Here is a 22,250-nt window from a genome sequence, read left to right on the forward strand (position 1 = left end):
ATCTTTATGCATCTTGAAGTGTATCGATTTTTTTTGTTTTCTGTATGATTAGGATTTATTCCCAGGCCAACTACTTACTTGCCACTAAACCTGTCATGTCACTGCCGGCCTCACTCGAAAGCACAAACTCAATTTCCCAGAACTGTGAATCATGCAACAACATGTATCAGTTAATAAATAACCCATTTCCTAAGATCCTCTGCCAGCCAACAATTCAGCACATTGCCGGTATCTTGATTACTAATGATGCACACTATTTTCCAATCTTAATTATCTCTTTAAATAACGCATCTTGCCCCAGCTTTCTGCCAGTGACAAATTTTGGTTAGACATTTTGGTTATGACTTCATTTTGTATAGTGTATGAGTTTGCCCAAGCCATAATCAATTCAATTTTATTTATATTGTACTTTTAACAACGGACATTGTCACAAAGCAGCTTTACAGACATTTTATACAGGATCTAAAATTTAATTGTAATTCTATCCTTATTGACCAAGCCAGACGTGAGAGTGGCAAGGAAAAACTCCTTGAGGCGACAAGCAGAAGAAACCTTGAGAGGAACCAGACTCAAAGGAGAACCCACCCTCTTCTGGGTGACACCGGATAGTGTGAGTATAAATCATTTCTCTACTCTGTCTACTCTGTACTCTTGCTTTACTCTCTGGATTGTCTACTTGAGCTTTTAATAATCCTGCATTTGCAACCAAATCCTGTGCAACCTCCTGACAGCACTCTATAAGACAAGAATGAATTTGAGTAAATAATATTCAATTGTTTTCATCATAATATTTATGTATTCAAAAGGGAAGAAAGTCCACATACAGTTGCTGGAGATATGAAAATGCTTTTAAAATTGTAAATGCCTGATAATGGCATTTTGTGTATTGATGCAGGACTAGAGTGCACCCAAGAATCAATTTTCTTTGTTTTGCCTGTTGCCTGTCACAATACGTACAGCACGTACAACTCGAACAACACGACAAGTTCCTAATCTTCTGTTGTCACCTGAGTACTTATCATAGTGTTTATATCTCTTCACAGTTGCTACCTTGTGATCTAAAGACTGTTATGTGGAATTCAGAGCAAATGCATGGCTCCCAGGGTTTTCTTTGGAAAGCACGTAAAGAGTTCCAGCTAAGTCACAGAACAAGAGAGTATCATTTTCAGCATAACCGACAGGAATCATGGGCGTAGCTTTGATGTGAGAAGTGCTAGAGACAAAAAAAAAAAGTCAAAATGTTCCAACTGAGAAGTTTTAAATGGACTTGCAGTTACAAATTCTTTTTTTTGTGTGGTATAAAATAAATGTTAAAAATTTATTTAATGTTTGTCAGTTTTTTTTTTTAAACTTGCTGTGGAGTAAGATTTGCCTTTCAAGACATAACAGCTTTCATAATAGCTTTCTACAGTGATCATGAACGTTGGTGAACGTTACATAGCTATTTAAGGAAGTGCTAACATTGGTTGCTGGCGATCATTAGACGCAGTAGCTAACAGCCAAAGTTAGCTGCTTAACAGGGATTTAGCTATTTCAGTAGTACATAGAAACTGAAATTTAGATGTACTTATCTTATTACAGTGCATATTGTCCATTTTGATTCCACTTTACTCCATATTTCTTATGGAGTTACCTTTGGCCTAATTTACATAAAATCTGTATTTTTTGATATTTGAAATGCTGAGATTTGTATTCAGGGTTCTGAATTTTGAAACCGTAAAAGCTGTAATTTATACTGTACCCCTAGCAAGTTCATAACATGTACATTTATTAAATACACCGCAGGGGGGAAAAGGAATTTTCTTCAATGTAACATGTATATAATTCGAATATACGAAACCTTTTGGTCATTCTATTTTCTTGTCAGTAACAGACATGTTTTATGAAAAAATAAAACATGAACAGTTATTTGATTTTTGTTGCAAAATCCCGGCAGGAGAAACGAAAAAAAAAAAAAAATTTAATGTCAGAAATAGCAGATACAAAATTTAAATGAGTTTTTTTTTATGTTTTCTTTGTTTCTCTGTAAATCAAAGAAGGAAATTATAAAACTAACTAAAACAGAAAAAGAGTGTGTTTTCACTGTGGTTTAAAATTTGTGGTTGTGGCAGATAGGGCCTTAAATCACTAGGTCAAGGCCAGCCAGTACGCCTCTGACTATATGCTAGCTTTAGGTATGGCTTTGAAACCATGTTCCGAAATGATTACAGGCCTGGCAAGTACAGGATTGTCCTCCAAAATACCAGGGATGTCGCATGATTGTGGCAAAGCAAAAAGGCTTTTACTCAAAAACTAGAGATTTTGTGCTGAACATGGCTTAAATCTGGTCTCTGATACACATTTGGAATTAGAGATGGCTAAAGGTATACATGGGATAAGCACCTGGACTTGTCTTCTTGCCACATTTATAATGATTTAAAATTTTGTATCTGAGCCTGGACTTAACCAATAACCATTCATGTTTCACAGTTAAATTTCTGTAATTGCCACAAATATAGAATGACCAAGAAATACACAGGCCCAAGAGAAACACTGCACAGTCTGTAGCTAGCAGTAACTATGAAATCCTTATTGATAGCTACTGAAATCCTTTAATTACTATTGTGAAATGTAATCAGATACAGTTAGTTCTACTCTCATGCCATGTTTACACCTATCTGACAGAGGCCATTAACATCTTCACCAAAACCATACCAACACCCAGAAAAACACTGTTAATGCACTGCTAATGTTAAATCAACAACTGCAATATCACTGCATCATACATACAGCAGTCATATTTACTGTATAAGGCAGTGAAGAGGAAACTTCATCAGGGAACCTGGAGCTGTGACGCCACAACGCTACCAGCTTTTTGGTATGTGCTTTTTACGCAAATTTTTGGCAACCAACAGTATCTGTGAAAATGTCTTCATATGTGTTTGTCATTAAGTAGGTCTGTGTACTTCTATTGAGGTCACAGTACATGCAAGAGATAATTGTGTGCATTGGTTTGCTACTGCTTCAGCTTTCTGCTGACTGTAGATAATATGAGAACCATCCATGTTCACGAAATGCATGGTCATTCCTTTTGTCACACATGCAGGAGTGGAAACTGTACAGAGAAACTGAAATCTTAATCCTAAAAAGTATGGTGTCAAAATCTTAAATACAAGTAAAAGTATAGAGCCGGAAATCAGAATTATTGAGGAAAGTCAAAAGGTATCTACATTTTAACATTCACAAGTGTTCAAGAGTGAAAATAAATAGTTTCAAATAAACTGACATTTTGACAAATTTGACATGAATTTATTTATTTTATTAAGTATTTATTAAGTATTCTGCTAGAATTTAGCTCTCCAGTTAGCTAATATTTGCATATAATGCATATTGATTGGCATAGCAGATGTACAAGAGAAACTCATGGCAACTGAGATTTTTGAGTAATTTAAGGTCAAAATGAAAATGTACATATATATATGGTATTGTGCAAAAGTCTTAGGCACATGCAAAGAAATGCTGCAGAGCAAAGATGCCTTCAAAAATAATGACACTAAATATTTCTTCATTTAAAAAAAAATACTATAAAGAGCAGTAAACAGTAATAAATGAAAGTCGATATTTGGTGTGACGATCCTTTGCTTTAAAAAAAAAATAGTAGTCTCAGGTACAATGTGTGCAGTTTTATAAGGAAATTAGCTGTAAGTGTTACTGAGCATCTTGCAGAAGCAGCCACAGTTCTTCTGGAGACTTTGACTGTCGCACTCGCTTCTTATTTTTGCAGCGAAACCCAGCAGCCTTCATTATGTTTTTGTCTGAAAAGTGTCTCTTATGTAATCTGCTGCTTTCTTTACTGACATACAAACATTTTTCTGTAACATTTAATTTTGTGCTGGAAAACTAATGTTTGGAAATCTAAAATGTTTTTGTACTGAATCAATAATGTAGAAGTCATAAAATAAAAATCTATAACAAAGTTTTTACTAAAAAAAATAGGATGCGTAAGACTTATATATAGTATACAGTATAGTATACTCTCTCTCTCTCTCTCTCTATAAAAATATATATATATATATATATATATATATATATATATATATATATATATATATATATATATATATATATATATGTTTACAGGTTTACAGCAAAGTACTTGTATGGAAAGATTGTTCCACAAGATAAAAAACAATAGTATGTGCAATCTACTTGGCCAAATGTATCCGGGTGAATTCTACAGAAATACTTACACTGGTGCAGATGCAACCAAACACCACAGCTATCGTTAATCGCATTATCATATCAAGAAACATGCTTTTTGCAGGACTTCAAACTGGAACATTGTTGAGATACCAATTCCACTGCAAGTCAAGAGTCATTTCACACATCTTGATGGCAAAGCTGACTGAATATAATCAGATAGTGAACACAGTAGGTGCTTGGCAAAGCAACAAGTTTGCACAGGATGCCAGTGCTGTATATGTAAAGCCGGCATTTAGACAGTATAAACATGGCGTCTATACTGAACATTTGCCTGTTCAGAACCTTTTGGTGCTCTAACTTGATCTTTATGTATATAAAATTCGCTGTGATTTTGAAACAGTTCCTCTGATAAGGCTAGCCCCCCTCATTACCAATGCCACTTCATATCCAGTGTGCTGGAGTACAGAGCCAAAACAGTAAATATACAACAGTCACAATCATTTGAGTCGATGCTACAATTGCTCCTGCAAACCCACAGTCATTACAAAGCCAGCGAAAATTGTGATTTGTTGACATTCCTAAACATAACCGCAATGGACTCTGCAGTTTTTTTGACCAAGTGTTTTCATCCTTATTTAATACTAGTAAACTGACAGTACAATGGCCCTTTGTTGCACAATAGAGGTGGTAATATGAACTGGTGAAAAGGATTTGCTCACAAATTGTACTGGAAGGAGGACTGAGCCAGAAAAAGCTCAGACATGGAACAGACCTTTGCCACATCATATATACATCTATGAATTGTTCCTTTCTGTGTTTACGTTAAAGGGGAGCGCTCAAATGAGGTGATCTATTATTCCCATAGCACAAGACCCCATGAGAACTCTAAAGTGTTGAGCAGATGTGTCACCTTTTCTACATGTACTATAGAGACTCTGTTTTTTTTTTTTTTTTTTTTTTCCTTCGTAGATATGCAGCTAGTGTGACCTGTTCCAGGAGAAATTTCTCATCATGTCATTTAGACTCCTGAAGTCGTTTGGTGCAGGCCAAGAAAACCAAAATAATTTGTCCATTAGAGTGACTGTATTTGCTCTGCTATGACTATTAATAGCTTAGAGAACAGGGAGTAAGGGTAAGTAAGTGTAAAGTAACCTGACGCTTTTTTATGCACTTGTGTTAGGGATATAATTGAATATGAATACATTATTCGGAATGAACAGATAACGTGCTCTAAATGGATACAAATACAGATATGAATAGAACGTGTATTATTTTTTTCTCCCTTTTCAGAAGGCTTGTCAGGGCACCTGGTTGAGACTAGAGGTGTGCATTGATGCTAGGATCCTGTGGGATGTAAAAAAATTAAAATAAAATAATAATAATAATAATAATAATAATAATAATAATACGCAAGTGGGAGGTTTTTACTTTCAAGTGTGCGACAGATGCAGACGAAAGATCACATAAAAAAAATCTGGTTTAAGCCACACCCACTTCGGTTTACACTGGTTTTCGGTTTGTGTGTGTGTGTGTGTGTGTGTCAGTCAAAGCAAGCTGCTCTTTGACTCGTGCATCAGAGCTTCTGTGTAAAACCATTTACTTTTTTCCTGCCATGATTAAATGTGACAGTTGGACATGTGAGGTGATGCACACCCTCCTTTATTTTCATCTCTTTTTTTTGGCTTCATAAACGTGACTTTCTGTTTATTCAGACATTTGATTCCTGGTGTGTTTTTATTGTATCAGGATGTCGCATAGAAACTGTATTATGTTATGGCTTCTTTCTCAAGGGCTGTGGTCTTTGTGCTTGGTGTGAACACAGGAAACTAGTAAAAATGCAAAAATTAAAGGTGAAAAAACAAAGAGTTGGCTATCCTGTGACAGTTTCTACTGAATTCTATACATTACAGTGATTTTGTCACCATCAGCAAACACATGCTTACTTGGCAAGTTTAAGCAAAACTTAAAAACCATATGTGTTATTGATTGGAGCAAACAAAAAGCACACACCCATACACGACATGCTGTCTTTTTTTAGCGTTAATCAATCTGATCTCTCTGGGCATGACTTCTCAAATGATGGAACCAATTACTCGTAACACAATCCCCTACTAACACACATCCAGAGGAAACTACAGCCATTTTTATTGAGGCATAAAATGTTTATTTAGATCCCTGTATAACTTAAAGAGCTCACCAAGGACGTTCTGACATGGCTGTAGTTGATGCTCCTGTAAACAGTTCTGTAGAATTAAGTGAAACACCAGTAGAGAAATGTGTTGCTCATGCCGTGCAACAAACCAGTTCCAGAAAATTTCTTATTAATTTACCACACAAAATTAAAGCATGTTTAATCTGCAGGTAAGATATGATTTTAATCTATGCAGCTGTGACTAAGTATGAAATTATGTATGAAATGTATGAAATTATATAATTGAGATGCCATGCACTGCCAGAAGGGGATTCCAGGTAACATAGTCATAGCTTTACTCTTCCATGTGTGAGTTGAGAGCTGACTTCATATTTGATGATTTACTAAGTTCAAAAATATGCAGGAGGGTGGGGTGATCATGTGGCCAAGCTTTCAATATGAAGGAAACGTGATGACTGTTTCGAGAGTGTGGAATATAAATATTTGGCTGTTTCTTGTGATTCAGGGTTTCCTGATGGCCATTTCACGTGTCTGCAAAATTTAGGCTTTACTGCTAATTCCAAACACTCACAGGGAAATGATTAAAGCGACTTGATGTAAGCTCTGTGTTGACTCTTAATGTGACTAAAAAAAAAGAAGCTGTTTAACCCTTTAAACTCCTCAGGTCGGTCCAGACTCACCCTTTTTAACTACGTATATTTCTTACAACTTTCACTGGAGTTAGTGAAAAGTTTATGATAGCTACTGAATAGTATGTTTAAATATGAATAACTGAATAATCAGGAGTTTAAGGGTTCAATACACTGAAGTCTTAGAGAGCTGCAAGCAAGTGCAGGTCAGCTGTACAGGTTTTCTCTATCAACACCACCATCTAGTGGTAGATTATAAACTGACACACAGGTTCCATCCAGCTTTTCCCATTGTGCTTGTTTTTGTCCACTATATATGTATGAATGCAGACTTTTGCTGTTGGTCTTCCTATTAGCCTACAACTAGTCAATTAAAGAAAAAAATCCACCCTTAATGGCTTGCATATTAATCTTTATAATCAACACGTAATCTTCAATGGCATCCAAGATTTATTTTATAATTAATATCTGAGTTGACTTTTTTAAAACTTCTTTTGTCGACATGTCCATCTATTTTCACTTTGGTTAATGGTTTCCTACATTACCCAGAATGCCATTCAAGTACCTGCTGATAGTGGTGCTCTCTCACCTCCTCATCTGTACGCTGTACACTCACACTTCAACTTTCATTCTAATACCACTGTCGGTGCCATTGCCCTTGTCATCTCGCAGATCGCCAACTACCTGAGCCGTAACACAACTGTGTCGTACATAGCTGCACTGCATTCTGGATCTTTGAGTCCAATGTTTGCAGTCTTCACTACTTTTACATTGGATTTCTTATTAATGGGCTATTTTGTGTTGCTGGAACATGATGAGCGAGATAAGAAGTTCTTGCTCTTTTCTTTCTAGGAGCTAACAACAAAACCTGATCATCTTCCCATATGTCTGAGATTTTTTATTATGATTTTTTATTTCTCCTGTTAAACTGCACTAGCAATATCCTTCTGTGATGTCAGAGCAGGACACAAATGACAACTAGCGAAAATACACCACCAGCCAAAGTAGCACCAGAATCCCTGAACACATCATAAATATTTTAGTATAAACATATTTAATGTGAGGAATTTTCCTTTAGTATCATAGCTAAATGGGAATAAAACAAGAGGGACAGAAAATACTCACCATTTGTAATGATGGATCCATTCTTTTAGCTAAAAACTCCTCACATGTCTCCAAGCCATTCAACACCCACAGAGCTGCTTTTTTATGTTGATTTTTATTGTTTTATATATCCACACATTTCAGGCAGTGTGTACTTCATAGATAGTATAACATAGACCTCTGGCATAGATTGAACCACAAATGGTAATACACTGGAGCACTGACACTGCACACACACACACACACACACACACACACACACACACAGACCAAGGAATAGCAGGAGGACGAGTCTTTCATCTTGAATGTCAAAACTGAACTCCTCTCTTTCTAGCTCTAAGCCAAGCTATAGAGGTACTTTGGCATTGCTTGATGTTCGCTTGTTCTTGAAGAGAAACTGCTACATCTTTCAACACCCTCTCACAGTATGCAGTCCTTCTTGTTCAGTAAGTGAACATCCATTTACTTGTAGAGACATGTACTCGCACTGCACCTGAAGCTGCGTCTTTCCCAGTCGCTAAATGTTTAGCACTCGTTATTACTGACTACGTCCAGTCTGAAAATGCATTTACTTATTTGCACTTTTTTCAGAGGTTCACACTTACACCATATGTTCATACTTGGCATGATCATTAATCAGTAGTACAAATTAAGAGTTGAGTTATTATATAGTTTTTGGATTTTTTTTTCTTCCCCGAAACATGATGGTGATGATAAAGTGAAACGATGCATATTTGTCCTGGCAGTTATTATCACACAGTATAGTGTTCATCAGCCTTTAGAAAAACGGTATTGCTGCACAACCCAAAAAAATTCCCCATTATGAACAATCGTATGTGATTACCCAAGTCCTTGCATGTAGAATCTAAGGATGGATGTACATTCGATCACATCCATGTGTATTGAAGAATCTGTCATTCTAGGGTTAGAAACTGAGATTGCTTGCATCCTGCATTAAAAAAATATTCAGGTTATTCAGATGCTGTGAATTCATTTTCTCAAGCAACTGAAACCACTTGCTTGAATATTGTTAAAACTACAGCCTAATTTGTATCACATGGCTCACTCTGGAATGCAATGGTCAGAAATGCCATGCTTAAAAACGTTACTTGTGCTTTAGAAATGGTTTCATGTCACAAGGTTTTGACGAAGAAGAATAAATAGAATAAAAAAACTGTCGTCTTGGGGAGATAAATAGATTTGCTCTAAGCGTTGTTCTTCCATTTTGCATGCATAATGATTCTCTTACAGTGATTTTTTGTACAATAACTTTAAAAAAATAATTTACACAAGTACCTTTAATAGTGTAGTGACTGACATTCTTGAGCCAGACCTGCAAACACTGATATTAGTGCTGTTTAAATACAGTGTTTGAAATTAAGTGATCATGATTCCCCTTATAAAAATGCAGATACAATAGATATACTCTAATCCACCAAGGTAAATATAACTCTGGCTTTCTTAATTCTAATTTTGAAATAACCAATCTGTGCATAAACGGACTAACAGACTGTTTGTGTGGTTTCCATTGCTTTCTCTGTATTTTGCTGCATCGTATTCATTGCATTAACCTGATAGGAAAGCGAAAAGCCTGGGATGGGGCCACGTACATTGTGTTCATTCGTTCATATGAGATGTTTTTGGCTTTAAATAATAAATATTGCGAAAAAGTTGACGTATTTTTGCTTTGCTTCTTTTTTTCACCATTTCAGATGCGTTATTGGGCTAAAATTAATGAACGATCTTGAATGACCTGGATGTGTATCTGCATTTACTACTGATCTGTCTAGTAGCAAGAAGAAGGTGAATTAAAAATTTTGTTTGTGCCTGATGTACTGCTAATGTAGATCACTAGGTGTGTGACGTTAATGGAGGACGACATGGCGGATGAAAAAAGTCAGGAGGATTTTCCAGGTGCTGAAATTTAAGAATTTTTAATCACCCAAAATGTATCACTGCATACGCTGATCTTATTTGCAACATATCTGTTATGAAAGCAGAATAAGCTTCCAGAGTACAGCGAATTAATTCCTGTCAGTGTGTGCCAAGAAAAACAAAAAGCCGTTTCTTTGTTTTCGCATTTTCATTTCGACTCAAAAAAACGAATGAAGGCAATGCACATGGACCATTTTGTTTTTCTACAATGCAGTTCCCATATCAGCCATCCAGCCATGTGGGTATTTTACTCTGTTGTTATGGCAACCTGCACCTTCAAATATCCTCAATCTGTGCCTTGCTCATGAGTCACCATTTCTGTGCTTCTGTTTATTTCCGAAATTCATGCCCCGTCCTGATGCTTAATCACTCAATGTGTGTCAATGTACATTCATATGAATGCTGTGATGTGACACTGATATTATTTCGATCTCCTCCTTCTAGTGTCTCAGTGTTGGTCATTGTCTTCATGTTAGCATACCAGTGTTAGGATTATATTAACAGTATTTTGTTGTTCTAGCTTATTCCCTGGGTATTATTACAGCACCAAAACCATATCAGTGGTACATCAGAATGAACATCCTCCCCCCCCCTTCTCTCTCTCTCTCTCTCTCTCTCTCACACACACACATACACTCTGTCACTCTTCCTCTCTGTGGCAGAGCTGTGAATACACCACCAGCACATCATTTCCTCCAGTTTCTCGTTGCTAGGAGACATGAAAGTGCTCCTGCTGAAAGCATTTTCTGCTCATTGCGTTTGTGTTCACCCTTCGGCCCTGCACTTAGCCACAAAGCTGCTCTTTTTGTTTGTTTAAATGAAACAGATAAATTCATGGCAGAGAACGCCCATTACAGCAGGTTATTTAACTATAACAGTGATATGTTAGTATGTTAGTTATGTTCTACATAACAGCCTCAATTATTCAATGAGTACTGAGGTAATGCCTTCAATTTAAAGACGCTTGTTCCAAGTTTGTCATTGTTTTCCCTTCTAGCCTCCTCTGTTTTTTTTTTTAATCCTCCTGGGGCTGTAGGTGTGTGTTACATGGGAAGACAATATCACTACTCTTATTTTGTTTCCTCATCATAATTATCGGCATTACTCTGAACAAATAACAGTGTTCAGCAACAGCATGTAAAAACATGACACTAAGATTTGGCTCTGAGCTCACTTTCTTTCCCCACTTTGATGCATTCATGTGGCCTAGATCACAATAGATCACACAATAGATTTACAAGCACTGCATGAGCATGGGGACACCTCTGTAATCCAGCCAAAAATCAGTTTGTAGTTTTCCAGTTGGAGATTGAGTACTAAAATCTGCCCGATTTCATCCACTGGACAGAGCTTTAGTCCTTTTGTTGATACACCACAAGAAGAAAAGATATTTGTCCAAAGGTAGCAGAGAGATATGACACCAATGAAATGTAATAAACCATGATTTCTGTTCTGAAATTAGGTTTATGCATTCATTTTTTCCTTTTAACCTCTGGCCTGTGTTGGCAGAGTCTCACCTCTTGAACCGTTCTTGCTCTCTTGGTGCAACCTGCTCGAACCCTCAGCTCAATCTTCAGCTCCCAAAAATTTCAGCCTGGGTGATCACTCCACCTCATACAGCCTGCCGTCAAGAGCCTTCTGATTGGTTTGCCCTACAAAAACACCACTCCTCATCGGTTATTTGTTTACAGGCTTGTTGGATTTTTGTGTGCCAGTGTTTTCATCAGTCATGGTGTCTGTAGTAACAGTCGGAGCAACAGGTGTATCATCCACACAATCCTTTCTGGTGATGTCTGGCTCCCAGAGAAAGAACTCATGCAGAAGTGTGTTGACTGTGTCTGGGCATTCCATCATAACCATGTGACTGCCCTCTTCGATCACTTTCAAGAAGGCAAAAAGGAGAATCTGGAAATACACAGAATGTCAGATTTTTGTTTAAAAAAAATCACTGGCAAATACACTCATTGACCACTTTATTTGCAACACCTGTACACCTGCTCATTCACGCAATTATCCAATCAGCCAATCATGTGGCAGCAGCACAATGCATAAAATCATACAAGTCAAGAGCTTCAGTTAAAGTTCACATAAAACAGCAGAATGAGGGAAGCATTTGATCTCAGTGAACTTGACCATGGCATGATTGCTGGTTCCAGATGGGCTTTTAAGTATTGTTGGTTTAAGTATTTCAGAAACTGCTGATATCCTGGGATTTTCATGCACAACAGTCTTACAGAATGGTCTGCAAGTGAGCAGCAGTTCTACAGCCAGTAATGCCTTGTTGATGAGAGAGGTCTGAAGAGAATGGACAGACTGGGTCAAGCTGACAAGAAGGCTACAGTAACTCCTGTAATCACTCTTTACAACTGTGGTGAGCTGAAACGCATCTCAGGATGTGCAACTGAACTTTGGGCTACAACTCCAGAAGACCACATCAGGATCTACTCTTGTCAGCCAAGAACAGGATTCTGAGGTTAAAGGATGGGCAAAGGTTCACTGAAACTGGAAATTTGAACATTGGAAAAAAGACCAGGTGATGTGGTCTTCTGCTGTTTTAACCCATCCACCTCAACGTGCACAGGTTGTACATTTTAAGCTGTTTATTGTTAGATTTAGATTATGTGGAGCATCCAGCACACAAATCCCTGTGAATTAGCTGTTACTATAGAAATGATAGTGTGTTCAAACCAGTGCAGTAATATAAACTTTATAGTCAGAACTGCTGTCAGGGCTGCTTTTATATTATAGAAAATTATTCAAACATCTTCTGACCAATCAGTTTTGAGAATTCAACAACACTGTGGTATAAACTAATAAGAATAAAAACTCCTCAGTAAAATGAAAGAAAGCCTTTGTTTCATTCAGTAACCATCTGCCACTTCTGAGGGGGCATCTGCATATACGTAATGCTCCTTAATGAACAATACATTCATTACGGCACAGAGATCTAACTGTTTACGGTTGTCTTGTCATCTGTAGTGTTATCTTCAGGGTACTGGTAAATCCAAAAGAAAACCCCATGACCTTATTACATAAAACATGAAGTAAGAAGTCTTTTGATGAATCTGCACTTGTATTATCTATATTATCATTTTTATTTATTATCAACAGTTCACTGTACCTCAGCCATTCGCTGGTCCTCATCCATGGGCACAAACTTGTCATAAAGGCCATGTACAAGCAAGATGGGGACAGTGAGCTCGGCATGGTACACCTCGTCTCCCTCGGGCCAGTACTGACCACTCATCATGGCCCGCAGCACGAACGGAGACACGTTAAAGGCATTTCCCTCCTTTAGCAGCTGCTTCTCTTTGGCTCCCTGTCTGGCAAATCCAGCCCTGAGGAAAAAAGAAGAGAAGGTTCAGAAGAGTTAAGGGGGAAGAGAGTGAAGGAAGAGTACCAATAATACATAAGAGAAACAAAGAGAGAGAGAGAGAAAGAGAGAGAGAGAGAGATTGCAGTGTGAGGGAGGGAAAAAGCGAGCGCAAAGTCAAACAATTAACACAATACACTAGCATAATGGCTTTAAACTGGTGCAGTTAATAAGGGCTAATAAGCTATTAGTTGCAGTTATTAGTGCAATTACATTTAGTTAAATACCCATGTGATGTGTAGGTAATAAGCTTTAATTAAATATATGACCAATAAAGAACAAAATAAGTACCACTGAGGTACAATTTACCTGTTTAGCTACCATTTTAATAACAGCCATTACATTACCTATTAATGTGGTGAGTTTTTATTTCTAGAAGCCCTCTATAAGGTATTGAGCCCAGCAGTAAATGCTATCATAACTACACTCTAAATCCCTGTGCAGTCGAAGCATCATTTTAGTGCTTGCACATTTTGTGTGATTCGTACTTGAGGAAGCTCCATGCGAGGCAAGGCGACAAGCAGTGCAGGACACAGGAGGGCAGCTGGAAGATAGAGCAGAGGCTTGGCTCCAGCGCTGTGGGGCCTCCACCATTTATCATAACCACTTTATGTACCTGCTCTGGGTACTCGTGTGCCAGGAACGTGCAGAATGACACCCTGGAATGAGGATAGAACGGGCTTCAATTAGATTTCATTTCCTAAAATGGAAATTAACCAGTAAAATTCACAGATTGTTCAAACACAAATGGTGGCTAAAACTACCATTTAAAGAGCACAGAAAATGCAACACTGCCCTTTTACAAGACCGTACCAGAAATTCTTTCTCTAATCTCTCAAATTTCCCTGAACACTATCACTCCTCTTCCTCCTTTCTTTGTTTTCTCCATTTTTGGCAAAAAGCCCTTGACTGTATGAATAAAAATAAGTATTTTTAGCTACTTTTAGCTACCTCCGTATGTGGATATGAAGAGCTGATCCAATGTCAGCACTTTTTCTCTGGCACATTTGAATTAAATGCATCCTTGTGTATACATGTTTCCTGAGAGCCTCATGCCTAAGCTCACCCGTATGAGTGGCCAATGAGGATGTTGCGCTTGCGGGCATATCTCTTGAAAATGGCACGCAGATCCTCAGCCAGGGCATAGAACGTGTAAGCAGCCGCTATCTGCGGGGCCGTGCTGGCTCCATGCCCTGCCAGGTCTGGCGCGATGACCTCATAGCCCAGTTTGGAGAAGAAGTCCAACTGACGACCCCAGATGTCCAGTGAGCCTCCAACGCCATGGATGAAGAAGAGTGCCACATCCGAGTGTGTCCCCTTACAGCTGCTGATACATCTTTCTGAGTCAATGAGAACTGTGCGCTTGGGCTTCCTCCTGCGCCGCCTGGGTGGTGGAGCTGGTTTCTGTTGGTCTGAGGCCGGAAGAGGAGGAGGAGCTGGTTTAGGTTCTGGGGAGGAAGGTGCAGTGAAGTAATCAGCAAGCTCCACCTCCACAGTGCTGCACTGCTCCACTTCTCCATTGGGGCAATGTAGAATCTCGGAGCGCAGCACGTCACCCAGGTTCTCGATCACCAGTTGACCATTGCGGTAGACGGTGATCTTGCGCTTGCAGTGCACACTGGTACCCTGCTCCTGCTGCAGCTCGGGATTATCAGGACGCTCAGGCAGGACATGGCGTACACGCAATACACGGCCTGGCTTCACCTCTACAAACTCGAACCCATCCGAAGGGGCAGCGTCCGATGGTTCCACAGGCAGCACTACATTTCCACTTTTGCCTGTCAGGCAGCACAGGATGCCCTCTGTGATGCTAGTCAGCATGGTGCCCGCTTACCTGAACAAATGCATACAGAGTCTGATTAGTGTCGTCTACACATCAAATTACAGGATTCAAAGAATGGCAAATCAGCACATATGGTCTGATTTTAAACATAGACAGAGTTTAATCAAACTATAAAGCCTACACAACCTGATTAGTCTTGACATATTCACAACCAATGGTCTAATCAGTCTAATGTAAATCATTGTTTTGTTTATACAGGAACATTGTGTACCATTCTGATTCTGATTGCTCAGAAGGTTTTGATTCATTTTTTATAACACCACGGCTCTTACAATATTGCTTCTGCTGTACCATGTGGATGTGGTGGCTCAGTGGTTAAGGCAGGTTGTGAGTTCACATCCCAGAACTGCCAAGCTACCACAGCTGGCTCCTTGAACAAGATGCTTAACCCTCAACTGCTCAATTGTATCCTGTCTTAATTGTAGGTCACTTTGGATAAAAGCATCAGCCAAATGAGATCATGTAAATGTAATTATCTCAATTAAAGAATATCAAGCAAACCCCACCACTTGAACCCCTTAATGTGTTTGTGACCTGGTTTCAGCTGCAGTACAGTACACCAGCACTGGCACTAAGCATTTATTTTGCTGCGTGGGCTTTTGCTTTGTGCCCTAGAAAACCAGGCACAGTGACTCACACAAAAGAAGCTGCATGCAATTGCTGATGTGGTGCCTGACAGCTGCTGTCAACCTACAGAGTTATAAGGACATTCGTAGCAGCCAGTGCCTGCAGAAAGGCTTTCAAGGAGCCTTTCCATTTCTTCCGTGCTTAGGGCAAAGAAGTCACACTAACACAGATAAACATTCCTCACCTGCTTTTGCTTTAAACATGCTTCCATCCTGAATGACAAACCTTGTCAAATGCCCACTACCAATAAGTGTAAGCAAACACAATTATGATAAAGCACTCACCCATATAACAGAGCTCTGATTCCATTCGCAATTAGCCAAAATAGTAATACACTATGGAGCATGTGGCTTAGCTGTGCTGTGTGTGGCAACAAAGACACGTCATTTCACATTTTGACCTCGACATTGGTCTAAAAATACCCAGGGCTGCTACAAATCCACCATGCTTCTTTTGGGCACTGAGAGGAAGCAGCCTATGGCACGACTGCGCAACTGACTGCCCGTCATACAAATGAGAGTTTTTCTGGATTGGATTTCATTCGAGTGTGACTGCCTGCCTGCTGTTGTGTAATCACGCCACTTGTACAGGAAGACAATTGGATTTCTGCTGAGCAGGCTATGTCTTTGTTGTATGCTTGTTGCATTCACAGCACTGCATATCATAATAGTCTATAGCTCTAAAATGACTCTTTTTTTAATACATCTTATTATGTATTACACAATTGTGTGATAAATACAGGAAATGTCAGGTATTATGAGGTCTTCCACAACCCCAGAACAACTTTTCACCTCTTGACTTTCCTATTTAACACATTTTAGCACTTCATGTCCCCTCTGTAGTGTGCAAGTGCTCACCAGTAGCTTGGAGCTGCATTAGTCAGCAGTCTGGCTTTTGTAAGTGCTGATGAGAGCTGACAGACTAACGATTAGACGGAGAGAACGCAGGGTCGCGAGATCTGTTGATTGGTAATTCACAAACGGCTTTCAGAGCAGCAGGCAGAAATATGAGCAATTATCAGGCCCTGTCTGGCTGGCTTTTTTAGGACAGCATAATAACACCTGCATGTCTCATTCTTGCTCCCTGTTATTTTCCCCAGCTGCGTCTCCTCCAGCCACTCCCAGCCACCTCCGCTCATTTTTCCAACTTCATAATGATGTGCCATGCATTATTTAGAATAAATGGCATGTTTTTGTTTGTAAATTATTTAAAATTAAGGGAAGCTACTCAACAGGAATCTACCAAAGCATAGTTTAAAATAAGCCCAGATCCTGGGGGACTGAAGTAGAATCCTGGAAAGTGCTTTGATGCATTTATTTAATGAGATCCGATTTCCTTTCCTCTGGCACTCAGTATTATTACGTTGGTGACTGCAGGGCAAGAATCCCCTTTACTGGATTAGGGCCAATAGAAAATGCTTCAGGTCGTCATTGTAAAACAAAATGTTAGCCCAGCCTATCTAAAGGTTGAAGGTGTGTTCACAAAGACTTGGTGTTAAATTCATACATGTCAGATGTTTCCAATAGAAATAGTTTTTTTCCTATTTAAAATTGTGTGTTTAAGATTAGAATGGTTTTGTGCATTTCTGTATACAAGGATGGGCAAATCAGTAGCAACAGCTGGAGGAAGAAACTACTACATAGTGTGGTTTGCAAAACCGCAGTTCTCATCTGCTATGTATGTTGAACACTTAATGGTCGTCAACACAATTTGATGTTGTAATTATAGCATGGGCTTCCAAGTCCCACCAACTTCTGCACTATACACATCGGCCAAGGCGAGTCTTTTCAGAATCAGGAAAGTGCAGGCATGTGGAAACCTTAACCAAACTGAGCAAAATAAAGTGCATAGCAAAGCTGTCATAAAACTCTCCTGCTAGTGCACATAACACGCACAATACGTCACCTTGCAAAACATAAAGATGCTAAGCAGACTCAAATAATATATTTTACTTTCAATGAGAGGAGATATCACCACAGATCATAGCTAAAACATTGGGCAATTACTTGGTGACATTTTACTGAGGGCACAAATATGATGTCCTACATCAGGAGAGGTTAATGATACACCTACACAGTAGTCCATTTCCCAGCAATTCATATAAATGTTCATTTCCCTTAGTCTGGATAGTCTGCACTTAAGTAGCTAACTAGCATTACTTGCTAATAAGGCTGTCAATGAGGTTTTTGGGTGAAAAAAAAACAAAAAAACAAAACATGGGACTTTGCACACAGGCACATTGGAGCATCCACTTGGTATTGTGTTATTAGAAGACAGACTCTATGCACTTAAATGATTTACATATGCCAGCTGTATTTGTTTTGTGATTGAGAGTTACAGGGACCCAGCACATGTAAGACGCTAGAATTAGAAATGCATCATGGAGTAAAATGCAGTAACTTTGAGTTTATATTGCTCTAGGAAATACATTTAATACCCCTGTCTTGCTTATAGATACCGCAGTGCATTTTCTCAACTATCGATTGGCAAAAGGAACCTCTGGGAACCTCTGAGGTTCCCAGAACCGCACACTATAATCAATGCTATGGGCAGCAAAAGGGCAGAGTTTTACGCAACCAAGCTTCGGCACTGCGCCGTTAAAACAGGCGTAACAATCTAAACCACTTGCAAGCAAAATTCTGAGCTTTCTAGTATCACAGAAGATATCTTTAGAACCCAAATCCTCCACTTCCTCCTAGTTTGATAACACTGGCATAGTAAATCCATATAATCAAAAGCCACTTTGCTGTAGTATGACACCTGTTGAACGAACTGCTGGCTGCAAGTTCATCATGGGACATGATTATTCCACTGATGATTATTCCAATGCTGATGATGCGAGATTCGATTTAGCAAATAAGGGTAGATCAGATTATCCTGCAGCGAGTGCAGTTCACCCAATTTCCGAAGAGAAGCTCAATAAGAGTTGCACATAGATCAATAATGGAGGTAGACAGTGAAAGCCAGAACACAGGGACAGGGGAGGGTTTATGGAGGCAAAAGAACCCGTCAATCACCGCTCAACAACAGCCCATGAACCTGTGACGCATCTCTGAAACACAAACAAAAGGCGATCTTAAATTCAGTTGTCTGGTTTAAACCTCAAGGTCAATTGTTAGTCAAGTGCAGATAAAGTCAGTAATGAAACCTTACACACTCTAATTAAAAAAAGCTGTAATGGCTCGAAATAAATTCCCAACTTTTTAAAATGATGACTGTATACAATATGATAGGACAGAATAGAATATCTTTACTGTTATTGTTGTATGGGTGTAATGAAATTGATTGATTGCATCTCTTGTTATATGAATAAAGAATAGGAATATAATAAAAAATAATATGATACTGTACGTAACAGGAAGAATTGTGCATTATACATGTTGTGCAGCATGGATCATTGGTGCAAATAATACTATAGTGACAGTACAATCAGAGGTGAACCGCTGATGCTATGTAATGTGACAGGGTATCTAATGTGCAAAGTAATGTATGGAGTACACAACTGTGCAAAAAAAAAAAAAAAAAGTGGCAAATATTAAGCTTTTAATGGTCTTAACAACAAAGTGTTGGTCAGAAAATTAGCAAGAATTAAATAAATGCGCTCCTGAGAGCTCCTGTGCCACCATTTGCTCATTTACTTCTGCTGCAGTGAACTGTTTGTTTGGGGAAAAGCTAGAAACAGGGAAATTCACTTATACAGTCTTCTTGTATGCAAAGGTCAAATCATGATAATGATTCAAACTAACACATTTCTGCGTGTACAGAATTTTCCAAAAATATCTTCTCTGATGTTTTTTTTCTTAAAAGATTAGTCATTATTTGCTTTTCTGCCACACCTGATGCAGCACATCAAGGTCCACGAGGCTTAAACATTTAAAGAAATCAAATCGAAAAGCTCCCATACTAACTTCCTTTATCTATCTGTTTCATTCTTGCTAACTTCCTGACCAGTGATTTGTTGTTAAGACCATTAAAAGCTTAATATTTTGCCATTTTGGGCTTGACCCATTTTTTTGCCCAGGAATGTATGTACAGGTAACAGGATGGCATTACTGGCTGTAGTATATTCATAAATACATAAAAAAGTCAGATAGTTCTTTGGGATGTGTGAGGATGTATGAGGATGTGAGAGAAATCTTAAGGTCCCTTTATATTTACTTAAAGGAATGTAATTCTTTGTTCTACAGTGTGTAGGCATGCAGAACTAAAATGGGTAACACACATGAGAACACAGCGTACAGTACAGATGTACAGTGCAACACTAATTCCTAGCATTGTTAACACTGTGTTTGCTGATCATTGCCTGTTTTGTGCTGAAGAACATACTTTACATTAATATTAACTGCGCCTTTCACTGATTTCACTAGAACAGTGCAACATGACACAGCACCCTCAAATGCATAAAGCCTTTATGCATTAAATATTACAGCATGTGTTATTGTGTTATGGTTTGAGATTCATGTGTGTGCCAGAGGAGATATTTTATTCTGCTGGAATAAATGTGTCAATGCCCTGCTGAAACAAACAAAGATACAAACAAACAATAGAAACCAGCAGAGATTCTAATGGTTTCCACTACAGTTACCATTACAAACCATCAGCTAACCACTAAAACCATGATGGTCCTTAATGGTATCCACTAGACATAACATGGCACCAATAGAAGGCAACAAATTACCAGTAGAGACCCACAGGGACCATTAGAGTTTCCATTAAAACCAGTACAATTCCCATTATAACCATTAAAACCATTACAAATTCTATGCTTTTTTTTTCTGTACCCCAGCAGGGTGGTATTGATCACTTTCTGCGCAACACATGTTGCAGAGTGAACTGTACACAATGCAGATCTGGAATTCACTATATACTACCTACTGCAGTCTTGCATGAAATGATTATTATTATTTTTAATGCATTATTATCATAGCTCACCTAGGATGCTTATTCCTAAGCGACGGTTTCCAGCTCTGCAGCGATGCAGTGGCCGACTCAAAAAAAATAAAAAACACCAGTTATGATGTTTCTAATCTGCGTGCAGTCTTGCAGTGCTGCAGTGTAACCGGATTCTGCACATGAGAAGCACATTGAAGCGTGCATCATACCGAGAAGTGCATCATGATAAATGACCCAGAGACTTCCGCCGAGGCACGGGCGCGTCTCTGCTCAGCATCCCCGTTTCGCAGTGCACCCGGGGTGGGTTAGTTACCAACCCAATGCCCTTGTTTTCTGCAGTCGGAGGGGGCGGGGCTTTTGAGGCTCACGCTTAACGGACACTCAGGATGTCTAATTACTGACCGAGTGGCTGGAGAAAGTAGCCAATGAGAAAGCGTATGTATTCTGTTGCTAGGGTTGTTAGCCAATAGGAAGCAGCACGCGACCGCCTCAGCCCCGTATCTAGGGACCGGTACATGCTAGCACTGATGTAGAAAGCTGTGCTGAGGCACCAAGCCTCACAATGTGTGTGTGTGTGTGTGTGTGTGTGTGTGTTTTAAATAAAAAAAAACAACAAAAAAAACCTATATTCGGTTAAAACCACTGTGTAAATGTTGTGTAAATGAATTTAGTGTTAAAATGAATGTGTTGTGCTAAAATGTTGTCTTAATATGAATATGTTGTGTTAAATGAATATTGTTAACATGAATATGTTTTGTTAAAATGAATATTGTTTAAATGACTATGTTTTGTTAAAATGAATATTGTTTAAATGAATATGTTGTGTTAAAATGAATATTGTTTAAATGACTATGTTTTGTTAAAATGAATATTGTTTAAATGACTGTTGTGTTAAAATGAATATTGTTAAAATGAATATGTTGTGTTAAAATGAATATGTTGTGTTAAAATGAATATTGTTTAAATGACTATGTTGTGTTAAAATGAATGTGTTTTGCTAAAATGTTGTCTTAATATGAATATGTTGTGTTAAAATGAATATGTTGTGTTGTTTAAATGAATATGTTGTGTTAAATTGAATGTGTTTTGGTAAAATGTTGTCTTAATATGAATATGTTGTGTTAAATGAATGTTTTGCTAAAATGTTGTCTTAATATGAATATGTTGTGTTAAAATGAATATGTTGTGTTAAATTGAATGTGTTTTGGTAAAATGTTGTCTTAATATAAATATGTTTTGCTAAAATGAGTATTGTTTAAATGAATATGTTGTGTTAAATGAATGTTTTGCTAAAATGTTGTCTTAATATGAATATGTTGTGTTAAAATGAATGTTTTGCTAAAATGTTGTCTTAATATGAATATGTTGCGTTAAATGAATGTGTTGTGTTAAAATGAATGTGTTTTGCTAAAATGTTGTCTTAATATGAATATGTTGTGTTAAATGAATGTGTTTTGATAAAATGTCTTAAAATGAATATGTTGTGAATATGTTGTGTTAATATGAATATGT

General features: G+C 38.2%; 1 protein-coding gene across 3 annotated transcripts; it reads right to left on the minus strand.

Annotated features, from left to right (window-relative positions):
* Positions 1-6,687: 6,687 nt before the first annotated feature.
* abhd8a (abhydrolase domain containing 8a) lies at positions 6,688-21,048 on the minus strand. 3 transcript variants are annotated; one of them, XM_034297789.2, is made up of 6 exons: positions 20,778-21,048; positions 18,606-18,897; positions 14,442-15,209; positions 13,864-14,034; positions 13,124-13,340; positions 6,688-11,907 (listed from the first exon to the last, which is right to left on the minus strand). In XM_034297789.2, the coding sequence occupies exons 3-6, from the start codon at positions 15,194-15,196 to the stop codon at positions 11,680-11,682; spliced, it is 1,371 nt and encodes a 456-aa protein (XP_034153680.2). In that variant the 5' UTR covers positions 15,197-15,209; positions 18,606-18,897; positions 20,778-21,048; the 3' UTR covers positions 6,688-11,679. The 3 variants fall into 3 exon arrangements, with proteins under 3 accessions (XP_034153680.2, XP_026781718.3, XP_034153681.2); XM_026925917.3 differs by lacking the exon at positions 18,606-18,897; XM_034297790.2 differs by lacking the exons at positions 18,606-18,897; positions 20,778-21,048 and adding an exon at positions 16,130-18,591.
* Positions 21,049-22,250: the final 1,202 nt, after the last annotated feature.

The sequence above is a fragment of the Pangasianodon hypophthalmus genome, chromosome 21, assembly GCF_027358585.1.
Source record: "Pangasianodon hypophthalmus isolate fPanHyp1 chromosome 21, fPanHyp1.pri, whole genome shotgun sequence".
NCBI classification, from domain to species: Eukaryota; Metazoa; Chordata; class Actinopteri; order Siluriformes; family Pangasiidae; genus Pangasianodon; species Pangasianodon hypophthalmus.

Coding starts and splice junctions, on each gene's coding strand:
- abhd8a (XM_026925917.3), bottom strand. CDS start 15,196: ATGCTGACTAGCATCACAGAGGGCATCCTGTGCTGCCTGACAGGCAAA. Junction 13,341..13,863: donor CTCGCATGGAGCTTCCTCAA/GTACGAATCACA, acceptor TTTTTTCCTCAG/GGCTGGATTTGCCAGACAGG. Junction 11,908..13,123: donor AGGACCAGCGAATGGCTGAG/GTACAGTGAACT, acceptor GTGTATTTCCAG/ATTCTCCTTTTTGCCTTCTT.